General features: G+C 35.9%; 1 protein-coding gene across 1 annotated transcript in view; it reads left to right on the top strand.

Annotated features, from left to right (window-relative positions):
- BIRC6 (baculoviral IAP repeat containing 6) overlaps nt 1-14,227 on the top strand; it is a 180,083-nt gene that overhangs the window by 30,695 nt on the left and 135,161 nt on the right. The window contains exons 11-13 of the mRNA XM_029086930.1: nt 2,823-2,972; nt 7,538-7,763; nt 11,583-11,743. Coding sequence (XP_028942763.1) covers nt 2,823-2,972; nt 7,538-7,763; nt 11,583-11,743 — 537 coding nt within the window. The remainder of the gene's footprint in view (nt 1-2,822; nt 2,973-7,537; nt 7,764-11,582; nt 11,744-14,227) is intronic.

The following is a 14,227-nucleotide window of genomic DNA, read 5'->3' as shown; positions in this document are numbered from 1 at the left end:
GCCTAGTCTCTGCCATGTTCTCTAACTCGTGCCAATGCTGCTTTCCTGGAACCGATAACTTTTTTGCCAGAATGAAGCTTGAGATTTATTTGGATGGATTTATGATTCTTATGGTCTGTTTGTGTAACTCACCAGATTCTGGAGTCCAAGCAAATTACAGATTTTAAATACAATTCAGGATTAAATTAACAACGTTTTGAATGTGTTACTGGTTATTTTTGTGAAGTATAATGATGTTGGTTTCCAATTAGTCTCCTTTTGATCATTGAGCAAGTCAGTATCAGCTTTCATACCTTCTTGCTAGTGTAACAGAAGCATTTATCGCCTCTGTCAGTCATGCAAGCAGAGAAGTCTTTAGAAAAACAACTACTTACAATGTTTGCTACCTGACTAAAGTTAGAAAATGCCAGATGAGTCACTGTTTTAGCCTAGCAGTGCATACCATGAGCCAGTAGTAACACACACACACACACACAAAAAAAGCAACAGCATTGACTTCTGCACAGATTTTTTTTTTTTCTTCTTCCTGGCACTTGACTACAGAAACTGTGGTATCTTTGAAACAAATAATTAAGGATACATCATCAGAAGGTCATCTTTGGATAGTCTATGAGAGCAAATGCCTCCTTTGTGATACAGAAGCAAAGCCATGTGCAGAGTTTTGGACAGCATGCATAAGCACTAATAATTTTATAGACTAATACTGTATAAATTAAGTTCATTATAAACTTATTTACAGAAACTTTTTGAAAACAAATATATCTTAAGTTTAGCACAGAATTTTTCTTGGAAAAATATTGGAGCCTTCCCTGAGTGCAGGGACTATGACTCACTTCCTCTTGTAGTATGGATAAAAAGGTAAGGGCATTTTTTGCTGCTGTTAAATAGTGACAGAAACTCAGAAACTTGGTTTGAAAACCAAGGTTTTGTTTCTTTAAACCAAACTCAACCCAACCATCTAGAGAATAAGTGAGACCTTGACATAACTTTGCATTAAAAAACCCACAGATTTCTGAAGTTCTTCACAAGTTTCTCCTGCTGTGAGCTGTAAAACTGACAGATGGTGGAAGTCAGTATGTTGAACTCCCATTGGATGATGGTATACTTTATTTCCAGGATGGGAGATTATCTGGTTTTGATTGTTGAGATCATTCTGATCATTGATCTTTGAGCGGTAAACAGAATGGGAAACAAACTGAGGTTTGGCTTATTACCAAATGAAACTGTCAAGGTCTGTGTTTTGTAATGTATCCCTAATTCTCTTTGTTTGAGGAAAACTGCTCATTTGTGGGTTGTTTAGTTTCAAGGAAACTCATTGTAAGTGTTATTTGCTAGAACTACTTTTTTCCCCTCTACGCTTGGGATCTACTTGGGATGTACTGTTCTGCACCATGGGTGGGTGGATTGGGGCTGAGAGAGAGGCAGTACAGGCTTCTTACTGGAACTCGGTGGGAAAAGCTCTACCAACAAATGGTTTAATGAAATAGCTGTTTTAATAAAATAGAATTAAAAGAGAAATAGAGATAGTGAGAAAATCTCACATCCCTTCAGGTGCTGGGAGCTCGACTTTTGGACAGCATCACCCAGACCCTGGGTGGATTTTCCCACAGCACACTGCAGGTCCTGTCCATGGATTAATCCTTCCTTTTTGGTCATTTGAGCTATTATTTTCCTCTTTTTATTCTGCCTTGTTCAAACAGCTGTTTTATTAAGCCATTTGTTGTCAGGCCTTACTTACAGAGATCCAGAAAAAAATCTGTACTAACTCTGTCTCTCTCGTGCATCTTCTCTCTGTGCCTCGCACATGCTCGCTCCCTGATTCGTTGTGCCTCTCTATTACTTTGTTTCTCTCCCCTCACCCTTCTCAGTGCAGAACATGTACCTGCTGATTATGCTTTTATCTTGGGTTTTTATTACGTATGTTATCTCAAGTTTGTTTGTTTCAGATTACCTGGATAATTTGCATAACAGATTTTGTCTTAACATTAGTCAGGTGCTGAAGGACAGTCTGTAATCAGTTTTCAGAAAAACTATGGAAGGCCTACTCTAGGTTTTTCCTCTCTGTTTAAATCCTGCTGATTAGGATTTTTGTAACTTACATTGCTAACAGCCCTTCCCCTCCCCTCAACCTTCTGTAAAATTGAGCATTCCTTCTTAGTGACTTCTCTGTAGATGATAGAATTCATCTATGTATATCTGTGGTGGTGAGTAATGGGCAACTTCTTTGAATGATTTCATGCATCTGTCAAAATATTGTGTCCATTGAAAATTTTTGACTTGCTGTTTTGACTGTTGACCTGATCAGTGTTGTTATTCCGGGTCTGATGAAATAATGTGAGGAGCCCCTTAGTTAGGAGAGTTCAGTGGGAAAGTGATTTTTCAGTTCTCAGACACTGAACTTTGAAAGGAAATGTGTGCAACCTGTACAACTGAGGTAGTGTAGGCCTTCAGTTGACATGATGGACTATTTTCTGTTTAAAGCATGATGTAAATTATGGAAAGTGTCATAATGATTATGATTTGAGGTTTCTTTTGGGGTTTCCTTAGTTAATTACTTTTTAACCCCCCTCTCCCCTAATACTTGTTTTCCTTTTATGCAGTTCACAACTGGAGTCAGTATTTTTGTAGTTCAGTTTTGCATTTACCCTGAAAATTTTTGTAGTGGTGAAGCAAAATGTGTTTTCCTGTATCTTACTGGTTTCAGGTCCTCTATAATTTCTGTTATAATTGTGTAGCATTTTAACTGCAAGCCTGCCTTGTAAACTGAATTTAGCTGTATGCCTGTCTAAACTTGCTTCTTTTGTTGTCTGTGGGGATTTTAGGTGGAGAACTTCATTTCCTTCAGATTGGAGGGACCTGTGATGATATAGATGAAGCTGATATACTTGTAGATGGATCCCTTTCCAAAAGTGTAGAACAGTCATCAGAAGGCACCAAACCCTTATCTAACCCTTCTAGTCCAAGCATTACAGGTAAATTGCACATGTTGGAATAAAGTAAAAATGCTTTTGTAATTTTTGGAAGTTGTGTATTAATATCATTTTGAGTTATTTAATAACATATCACTTTATACTTTTTTTGCTACCCGAAGTTGGAGTTCTGTAGTTGCTGTATGTCTATCACTGGTTATATACAAACATAACACTTCAGCAGTTATTGATTTTAAAAAAAAACCCCTTTGTATAACTGATTTTTTGCCAATCTATACGTGTTATTTTAAGTGTGATAGACAGGGAAAAAACAGGTAATTTGTGCGGCACTGAGCTTCCCTCACAGTTTAAATAGGCTTGAGCTCTTTATTTGTTATTAAAATCGTATGTATGTTATGTAAAATTGCCTTAAAATTTCATGCAGGAGCTGTACAGATCTACTTAATAAAACTGTACAAAATGTATTCAGCAGGTATGGTTGCATACAGTGAAATTGATGCTCTCTATGCTTCAGGCAATGCAGTTGCTGTTGATAAGTTAAGCTTATGATGGGAACTCTTGAATTTTTGTTTTTAGCAGTTTATTTGGGTTGAGCCATGTTCAAATTCTGCTGTCATTTACTTATTAGTTTTCTTCCTGGAAAGGTTGTCTGCCCTTGGACAGCAAGAAATAATCATTTCTAATGGTCCAAATTCTGTTTTTACTCTAAACATCATATTTAGGTCTTGTCTTTACTACTGTTCTCATATAGCAGGCCTGCCACCTGTCTGCTGCCTTTTGTAGTATCCTGGCCCACTTGGGTAGACTAAAGAGTAGGATGAGAAGGTTGTTCCTTTTGTCATTTGTTGAGTCCTTTTGACTCAACCTTGAGTCATATTGAGGTTTTTGACGTATGTATATCCATATAGTCTTGTTTTGTGTTTTAAAGGGAATTGTTTATGAGAGAGCTGTAAAACTGTTATGTTTTTCATTTTGTTTTAACCTGAAGTTGTTGAAGATAGAGACACAAAGCATGTTTATTTTAGTTGAGTCAGAGTTTGGAGGTTTTGGTCACATCTGTTGGGACAGAAATAGGGTTATACTGGGAATAGATGGCCTGGAATATAAACTACAAGAATAAATAATGTAAAGCAATGACAGAAAGGAAATAAACCACTCATGTAGCTATGACTATTTCAGAAAAGTTATGTCAATTTTTTGTGTGTGTGTCGTGGGGGAATGTCTTTACCTGCAGCTGCAGAGGACAAAAAAAGCTGGGAGGAGACTGAGTGGCAGTGTTGTCAACTGGTTACTTGCCATCTTTCTCCCTAAAGCCCTGCTTGCAGCCAGCCCTGTAACACTTTGAGTTGTGCTGTGTTTGTATGACCACCAATTTTACTCCACAAGAGGCGATCAGAAAAGGGAAGGAAAAGATGCTTTTTGTCATAAGATTATCTGTAAGCAGCAGTACAGCAGTTGCTGTCTTCTCTGCTTTGGGGGCTGAATTTCTCCTGCTGCAAACCCAAGACATCCTCTTTTTCACCAAAGGAGACATTCCTGATGTTTGAAAACTGCTGGGTAATAAACCATTGTTTGTATGGGAGGGAAAGAAGTCTGTGGCTTTCTTCAGCACCTTTCTTCTTTTGCTAGTGGCAAATAAAGCAGTAAAGAGAAGATGAACAGCCAGGACATAGATGTGCTTCAATAGATGCATTCCCTGTACAGTAGCTTATCAGCAGATTTAAGTGACTTCCAATCAAAGGGTCACTTTGACTAATCTGATGTGTCAAATTGGTGATCATTACTGTTTAAATTCTTCCAGTACAATGGGCAAATTTTTGTTGTTGTTGTGTTTTTTCTTGTTCTCCTCCCCATGCAGCCTTCAGTATAGGCTTGAATATGGCTTATTGGAACAAGAAAGGGATTTACTTATGTATAGAGTTCAGAGTACTGTATCTTTAGATTGTCCTCAAGCTGGGTCCTCCTTTAAGTAGTCTTATAATTCAGAGGGTATAGTATTGCTTGATCGTGGTCTGTAATGATTTCCAAACAGTTGTTGGATACACAGTAGTGATCAGACAAATTGTTTTGCTGTGACCCCAAACTGAGTCATTAAAAGCTGTGGAGAAGCTTAATAGGGATAGGAAGCCAGTGTTGAAATGAGAGGGCTGGGAGGAAGAGTTAAAACCAAATGGTGGTTGCAGAGCTCTCAGTCTGAACTGTCCAGGTTAAGGATACTAAAGTCAGTAATACTGGATTCTTAGCATGTGATGTGTGAATGATTGCTAGGACTGTGCAAACATTTTCTAAATAGTGAAGCTGTCAGCATGTGTATAGAGCATGATCAGACATTGCCCCCAGCATTTATAACATCAGTGTTGCTTCCCTTTTAATCAAAGTACTAAACAGCAGAAAAAATGTTTTCTTCTACTTTTGTCTTAGCATGTTTTTCAGAGAGAGACACAGCTCAACAGAAAGTTTTCTCTTTGGGGAAATAAACTCCTAAACAGATCTGACTGAGCATGAAGTCTTGATCTGTATACCTCGTTCACAGCCGATGGCATTCGGCAGCAGGGTGTTTTTTATGAAATCATTTTGGTGTTCTCTGAAACTGTAGCTAAAAGATGCTGTAGTCAGGATAGAAACCACAGCAACAAGCACAAGCTTTTGTCCGTATATTGTGGGGTTTGTTCATGTGCTTATTTTTCTCTGTTGTTGGCGTTCTGGAATGCATTTCTTGAATTTTATTTTCTAGCCTGCATTTACAATTTGGATCCATTTTAAATTGTATTGTCTTAGAAGGAAATATGTTAACCTTATGGAGTCATAAATCTTAGATTAGGTTAAAATTATTATTTCCTTCTAAGGAGAGCGGAGGATTCTCTGTGGTGAAACGATCTAAAATAATGGGTTTTTTTAGAAGCAAATAAAAAAAGAATATTTGTTTAAAACATTTTTTCCACTTTCCTATTAAAACTTCAGCTTGTCATAACTCACTTTTACTATATAACTATAATTACTATATGTAATTTTGCAAAAGAAGCCAAGTATACTTGACAGCACTGGAAAGTTAAGTCCTTACTTTTTCAATTTTGGGGGTTGGTACCACATTACATGTGGTTGCTCTGAATACTCTGAATTTGTAATTGTTTCTTTTGTAGGGGGAGGGAGAATGAAACCAGAAAAGTCTAGTCTGCTCAAAGACAGAATTGTTGCAGAATTTGAGCTATGATCTTGCTTCTCATTGCAGAGTCATCTAGCTAAAGAGGTTATTTGGCAGTAAAAAAATGAAGGTGTTTGCTGTATTATTGAAACTAAATTTCTGAAGAATTTCTAATTTCTACCGTCTTCGGCATTTTCCTGCCTCCTAGATTGAAAAGTAGAAATCGTAGTTGTGGCTATGAGAGTGAGTTTTCTGCCTGACTCTGGATATCTCATCTTGAGATTCTCCACGTTTTTGGAAGAATTTTATGTGTCTTTCTACTCTCAAGCCAGAGGATGTGATTTTCTTCTTAGCCTGATTTCAACCTGGCTTGCTTTGCAAGATAGTCTCTGGGTTCAGACTTCACTGGGGGGTGGTATTTGTGTTGGTGCATTTAATTTTTTTTATTATTATTTTCTCCTGGGGTGGTGACAGCAGTAGTCAGGTAGCAAACTTTCTCCTTTTGAAAGCCATAATTTCTTTACAAGTAAAAGATTTTCTCAAAAATGCATTTTTAAGAGAAAATGCTCGAAATGTAAGAAAATTGACATTGTGCATATTTTATTTTTGCTCAAGTGTTTTTTGGGGTTTTTTCTGTGTGTGTGTGCTTTTTGGTTTGATTTTTTTTTTTTGTCTGAGGAAACCTGATTATTTTTAGAGTTCCTTTGCAGTGTTGCTTTAGATGTTTTTCTCTCTGAGATATTTTAATTTTCATTACTTCTTGAATTAATATCCTTGTTTCCTCAGGACAAGACTTGAGTAAGAACACTAAATACTTGTGTAGGCCCAGTGTCTTTTAAGTGCATTACATAAACGATGTTTGTTTTTCCCTTACTCCTCTTTTAAGCTAAACTGGGAGACTTCCAAAACAGTCTAGTAATCCACCATAAACCAAGTCTATATTGGTAAGCAGGTGCCAAAATAATGTTTGAAACAGTGATAAAAATGTTACAACAGTGTAGTAATTCCATATGTCCGTTTTCATGAAATATAAAACTTTGATGGTTTGGTTTGGTTTGGTTTTTTAAATCTGAGTCAATAGAGGTATTTAAAAAAATGTTTTTATCAGCTTTACATCATCAAAGTATAGCCAGCTAATTACTTTTTTCTGGTGCTTCTGGTTGAATCCCAGACAGCGTGCTCAGAGCTCTAAGGACTTAGAAAATTTATTCCAAATGAGCTGTCTTCAAAGGGTACTGGCTTAAAGGATAGAGTTGTTTGGTTGCTTGTGGGGTTATGTTGTTGTTTTTGGTTTTGGTTGGTTGGTTGATATTTTTTGTTTTGTTTCTTTGGGGTTTTTTTAGAAACTTTATATAACAAGTTGTTAATTATTCCTATGGCAGTTTGGATGTCTTTCAAACTGTTCATAGGATGTTTTCGAAAAAATGTCTATGTATTAATTAATGTATGTTCTATAATTATTCAGGAGTTGATCTTTTGGTGGACCAACCATTTTCCCTTGAAACACTGACATCCCTGGTGGAACTGACCCGTTTTGAGACCTTGACACCACGGTTTTCAGCCACAGTCCCTCCCTGTTGGGTAGAAGTCCAGCAAGAACAGCAGCAAAGGCGGCATCCTCAGCATTTGCACCAGCAGCACCACGGGGATGCAGCTCAGCATACTCGCACTTGGAAGCTACAGACAGACAGGTAGGTAGGGTGACGGTGCAAAATGTATCATGTGTGCATTGCTTAATTGGTTCATACAGATGGTATAGTCACAAATTTCATTTAATTTCACTGTTTTTAAGTAGTGTGCAAGTTTAAGTACGTGTACTTTCAAAGGTAATAATACCTGTTTGATAGTTTGCATTATAGCTCTTTGTGAGATTGCCAGAGTTGTTTTAGTGGACCTGGAAATAAATTGGAAAGTCAAGTTTTGAATTTGTGTGTTTTTCTTTGCCAAATGTTGCCATTTCATAATTAGACAAGCACATTTGCCAGAATTGCAGATATTCTTGATCGTTTCTGTAAAAGTCTGAGTCACCCTTCTTACACTTATACACATTTTTAAATCAGAAAAAGCAAGCTGCAGGTGCCTTTATGACTAATTAGTTGTCCTAAACAAAATTGTATGGCAATTGATTTTAAAGTGTAAAGATAAAATCTGGGTTTATGTCTGTTCATGTCAAGGTGATCTTTATATACGAAACACTTAAGCGAGTGTGGAGCCCTAGTTGTGCTAAAATTTAGGCAATATTTTTGTTGAAATTAACTGTACCAACATGGTATGTGTATAAGGGACGTGCATAAGGCACTATAAGATATTTTGGGTCAGGCTGTCACACATCTGTCCCATAAATGTATAAGATTTGGATAGTAATGTAGAATCTAAATGCCAATACAGTGGAAACAATGAAATAGCCAAAGGATGCTAGGGGAGCTGGAGATCATATGTGGGGGGAAAAAACGCTGTTGTATAAATAAGGGAAAACTAGCATGTGATAATGAAGCATTCCAAGTGGAAAAACAGATCTGGAAGGTAATAGTTGCAGGCATTTCCAGGACTGACACCTAACATGAGCTGAGCTTGCTTTAATTAGATGTTCATAAGCTACAATTAAAAACTTGCAGTGCGTTATAGGCTTTAAAACCTGTATTTATTTTGGGGTTTTGCTTTGTGTAAGTAAAATATTCTGTGTGTAAAAAGTGGAAAGGAGGTAGTTCCCTGCAAAATAACTTCCAGTTAAAACTATTGATTATCCAGTGTGTTCAGCAACAGTAGAAAAGTAAAAAACTATGAGTATGAAGATATAAGGAAGCAAACAGTGAAGATAATAGCTGTTAATTGGAAGGTGATAGGTGGAGCACTAGCTTTTGAGTTTTGGTTTTTTTTAATTAGAGGAAAATAATTATGCTTACTGCAAATTAAAACAGGAATGTAAAGAGGTAGATTTAAAAGTTTTTGTTTAGTACTGGAGATCTTTGACAGCTGCTATATGACTCATGATTAAAATAATTAAATTACAGTCTCTTTGTTCATAGGGTAGAATATACAGTTTTAAGATTGAAAGCAATGTTAGTTCTTAATTAAAAGTTATCTGGGAAGAAACTTGTTGATTTCTGGATTACGTTTTTGTTCCTTAATATCTCCTTTTGTTGGTCTTTAGTATCTCCTTTTATTTTTTTTTTAAGTATCAGACTGATCCCTATCAAGATGTGGGATTACAGGGTTAGATGGATGAGTAATACAATTCAGTATGGTAATTCATTTGTTTCTCAAATGGATAGGAGATAATCCTGTAAATGTATTTTAGGGAATGGCATTATATTACACTCAGTCTCTTTCAATCTTACTTTGTTATTTTAAAAAGACTGTGTAACAAAAAAACACCCAGAAAAAACGGAGTCTCATTTACTTTATGAATTATCTAAATATAAGTATTTTCCCTTCAGTGTTAATTTAACTGAAATGTTAAAGTGGGTTAATACTTTTAAGAAAAGTACATAAATTCCTAATGTGCTTTCATAAAACAGTGACATCTGACTTTCCTGGCTTTTTCTCAAATTTATATAGGAAATATTTTATGTATTCATCTTATGCAGATATATTTGAAAATAAGTGAAAGAAGGAAGACTAGGGACTGGTGCGCTTTCTAGTGTTTAAAGTCCCTAAATGGATCTGCAGCTCAAAGTTGTGGAAGATCAAATGTTGGTGAGGTGTTCTAGAAAAGGAATGAAGAAATGTGTTGGAAAATATTTTGTAGTTGTAAGAATGATGGTATATTTGCCTTTAGAACAGAGTCTTGGTTGTGTATTCTTTTTAAAAAAAATGCTATAGATTTAGAAGGAGTTTTAAAGGTGGGAAAAATTGCTAAAAGAATTGCATTAGATTATCACAGAAAAGTGATATTTAGGATGGATATGGTAAAATGCTGAGAAGTAAAAATATTTTTTTGCTTCTTTGAAACTTTGCACATTAATAAAGAGCATGTGCTTAAACAGAGCTATGAGAAATTAAAACACTCTTTTAATGGAAGGTTTTCCACTCATCACAGAATAAGATCTCTTCATTGTTGGATTAATGCGAGACCTTGATAGAAGATCATTGTTCCATACATGTCTATTGAGAGATACTTAAAACTTCCTTTGAGGCATTTGCTACTGAATTCTGTCTAAAATAGATTTCTGGCAGCATGCATCATATACAACATACAGAAAACAAAAGACTATTGCATACAAACTGGTTTATTATTCATTTCTGGTTTTATACCAGATCTTTAACTTAAACTGAATGAGCAGAATAGTACTTAGTCTTTCAGAAGGCTTGCTCCTTTGAGTGTCTCATTCAGTCCATGCTTTGCATGACACCTATAGGAATACTCATGTATACTGTCAAATCATTGTGTGTACCTGGAATCCATTATAAGTGTATTATACTTTCCTGAGGGAGATATGGCCTTCAGGGATATTACTGTAAAAAATTCAACTAATTAAATGTATTTGTACCAATACTTAATCTACTTCATCTATCTTACTTAATTTAAAATACTGTTCTGTAATTTAGATATTAGAAAAACATCTAACCAATATTTGTAGCAGCATGCTCAGTTTCTTAGTGTTCTCAGTTATACAATTAAATAATCACAGGCTATCAAAGTTACTACATTTTGAAAAATTATTTACTGATAAATTGAGAGCAGGAAGTGCCGTTATTTTAAGAATGCATACAAATGTGACAATTGACGCATGATTAGTTTTATTTGAATTCCTCTCTGATTTGAACTATTTTTTGCAAACCTTAGTGTATCAAACTATGGAACTGATCATTGAGGGGTACTTATTATCTCAAGATTACACTTTCAGTGTAAACCAAGGTTGGCTTCAAAAGGAAAACATGACTCATTAAGAGAGCTGCACCCATTTTGCACAGTGCAGGCTTCTCAGTGTGTGCCTGGTAAGAAGCACTCCTCATCCTGAATAAATCATCAGATATATTTAAAAAATAATTTGAAACTAGAATCTTGTGGATGTGTTTGTTGTACCACTGGAAAGGGACATTGCTTAACACTTACCAATGGAGAAGGCCAACTTCAGAGATTTCAAGGTAGTTACTTACTATCATGTTATCATACACATCACTAATCGGTAGATCCTTTTCAGTGATTTTAAATTTTTTTTTCCTAATTTCTTTTTTTCTAGAAATGAGTAACTGATATTTATAGTAATATGGAAACAGTACTGTAATGAAGGTAATAGCAAATCTTCTCACTGCTACTTTTATCCAAACATTGATTCGCCCTCTCTTATCAATTGGCTTTTAACGTGTTCTTCACAAAATGAATGTAGTTAACTGCAGCTTGAAGAGCTTTTACTTCAGAAAGTCATGCGAATGTCAACTAATGCAAAATAAGTTTTTTCTTCTTGTTAAAGAAAGCGTGCGTAGATGGAGAATGCAATGGATGGTGCTGCTTACTTGATCTTAACTTTCTCTTAACACTGGGTCATTGTTGTCTTTTTTCCTGACAGCAACAGCTGGGATGAGCATGTCTTTGAACTGGTTCTACCAAAAGCCTGTATGGTTGGACATGTGGACTTCAAATTTGTTTTGAACTCAAACATCACAAACATTCCCCAGATTCAAGTGACTTTACTGAAAAATAAAGCTCCAGGCTTAGGGAAAGTCAATGGTAAGAAGGAACTTAAGTTACGTCTCAGAATATTATTCATTTTCTCAAAATCATTATTCTCTGTGATATATATTAGGAAATTGGTTGACATTTTGTAAATATTTTGTTTTTACTTATTTCCATTTTACTGTATTTCTCAGCATGATTGTCTGTTCTCACTGACCATGTTTGAATGTAAATTGGGGAAATGAACTGGGTAAACAGTTTCAAAATCCTGAATTTTATACAAAGAAAAATGTATAGCTCAAAAAGTTTGAAATGAATTATTATTCTGTACTTCTTGAATCCTACAGTCATTAAAAAAATTTTCAATTGTAAATCATCCTGGAGATTGACTTATGAAACAAATGCTGCTCTTTTAAGATCTTCATATATTTGAAAAATTATAATAAATTTTTCCAGGTCACAGAAGGAATTATTTGCCAGTGCCTCTTGGATGCATAGGAGAAACTAGCAAGGCTTTTTTTGATGACAGTAGAGAAAACCTGGCTTCCTTGGGAATTCTCTCATCTTCTCGCTCATTAAGCTATGTGAAAGCTGCAGTATGATTTCACCTTTTGTTCCTTGCAGCTTTGACATAGCAGACCAAAGTTATGAGTGCTCTTGCCTTGGGAAGACTCCTAGCTGGACTCTGTATATTACTAGCTCTCAGGGAACCTGTAGGGGTAGCATAAATTGAGAAGTCACTTCTTTGATGTGGAAGAGTTTGTGCCTCCATTAGGGTTTTCCTGTGGTGGGAGTGTTCATTGCATGTTCTGCTGCCCTGTCTGCTTGGGATGGAAGGTATTACATGCAGCAGTTCCTTTTATTGAGGCATTAATTGATTATCTTTATCTGCCCACCTCTTTTTAAAAAGCTTCTAGGAACTTGGTAGTTCAGAGAAATCTGGCTGTTGGATATTATTAAATTGTCTGTGGATATAAAATGTGTTGGGGAAAACAGCAAGCATTATTTTAAAAGCTCTTTTTTTTTTTCTTTTCTATCTTTTTAAATGCTAAGTGAGAGCACCCCAGTTAAGCAGGGGTAACAGAGCTGTAAATTTTAAAAAGGAATACAGGCATACCAAAGATAATTGACCTGCTTTCATACAACTTCTCACTGTGTAGCATCCCCTCCATGTTTAACAAGAAAAAAAATGTACTGGAGATGCTTCTTAAAGAAATCCTATAAACTGGTGGTTACCCAAGAATAAAATATTCTAGCATAGTAATATTCTTGGAGAAAAGTGTATTATTTTAGGATGCAAGAAGGTTTCACAGTTTAAGCAGAAGTGCTTGCTGTGACTGCAGGACAGCAGTCAACAGATGTTCTTGCAGGTTCTTCCTTTGTTTAATTCTTGAAGTAAAACCTTAATTTTAACATGTAGCAGAATTCTGTTCTATCAAATAAAAAAATAGGACAGATAGTCCATGTTGCTCTTCTGAATGGAACCTGCTTTGTTTTCAGCATGAAGTTTAGAAGTCAGTCCATTTGCAGATTAATCTGAAAATCTTCACCTGTGAAACAAGACAGTAGAAGAAATGCTAAACTTTTTTCCTTAATGTTTCAGTTTTAAATATTGCTGAGCAAACAGTTCCATGAGTTAGTAATTCTTTGAAGACTTTTTATTTGACTGTGAAATGAGTTGCCAGAGCTTTTTGTGAATGCTTTACAGTACAGCATACCAAACATAAGACATAACAGCTCTTCCAGAAAGTGACATTTCACCTCCTTCCATGCAATATAGTGGAATTTGCTTTTTTCTGTTATGGAGCAGGTGAAGAAAGCATTGGAGTGGGGGGCCAGGGCATGTACACAGGCAGTCTGGAAAGGGCTGGGGGATGTGAGAGTGCCTGTGAGGCAAACTTAGCAAGGTCTTTTTTTCTTTTTGATTCAGTGGGATTGGGGAGCCTCAACTAACCAACATCCTTTCAAGTGTTATTACATAGCAGTTGTTTCCTACCATTTTTCAGTTTCTTGAGATTTGGAAAAGGACATTTGCCTTTTTTTCTGCTCACTGCTAAGTGAAGTAATAGGGTGCTAATGATTTCATTATAAGGGAAGACAAACCTAGATAATTTATAGCTGTGCTGGATATTAACCAAAATGTCCTAATTCCAGGGAAAAGTAATATTCAGGATTGTTTGATGCCTCTTGAAAATGTATAATATCTTCAGACTGAAATTCAGTTAATTTCCCCCCGACCCTTCCCTTCTCTTTCTCCCTAGGGTGAGAAAGGAACTGAAATTTTAAGGTAATGAGACCTAAGGAAGATCTGTAGGGGAGAGTTTATTCAGTAATTTTTTTGTACAACAGGAACCCTGGAACCAGTTAAATATGTAGTGTGTAATAACAGGAAGGCCAGAGGCATAATTCTTCCAGTTTGGAGCTGATGTTTTTGATCTGTCAGTTAATTCACTGTATATACTTTTTGTTCATTTGCTTGCATGTCCTCTTCATCTCTGATTCATGAGAACCATTTAATTAAAAAAGAGCTGTCTTTAA

This window comes from Antrostomus carolinensis, unplaced genomic scaffold (assembly GCF_000700745.2).
Source record: "Antrostomus carolinensis isolate BGI_N321 unplaced genomic scaffold, ASM70074v2 scaffold2889, whole genome shotgun sequence".
Taxonomy (NCBI): domain Eukaryota; kingdom Metazoa; phylum Chordata; class Aves; order Caprimulgiformes; family Caprimulgidae; genus Antrostomus; species Antrostomus carolinensis.
The sequence above is the reverse complement of the archived record's forward strand: the minus strand, read 5'-3'. Positions and strand labels throughout refer to the sequence as shown.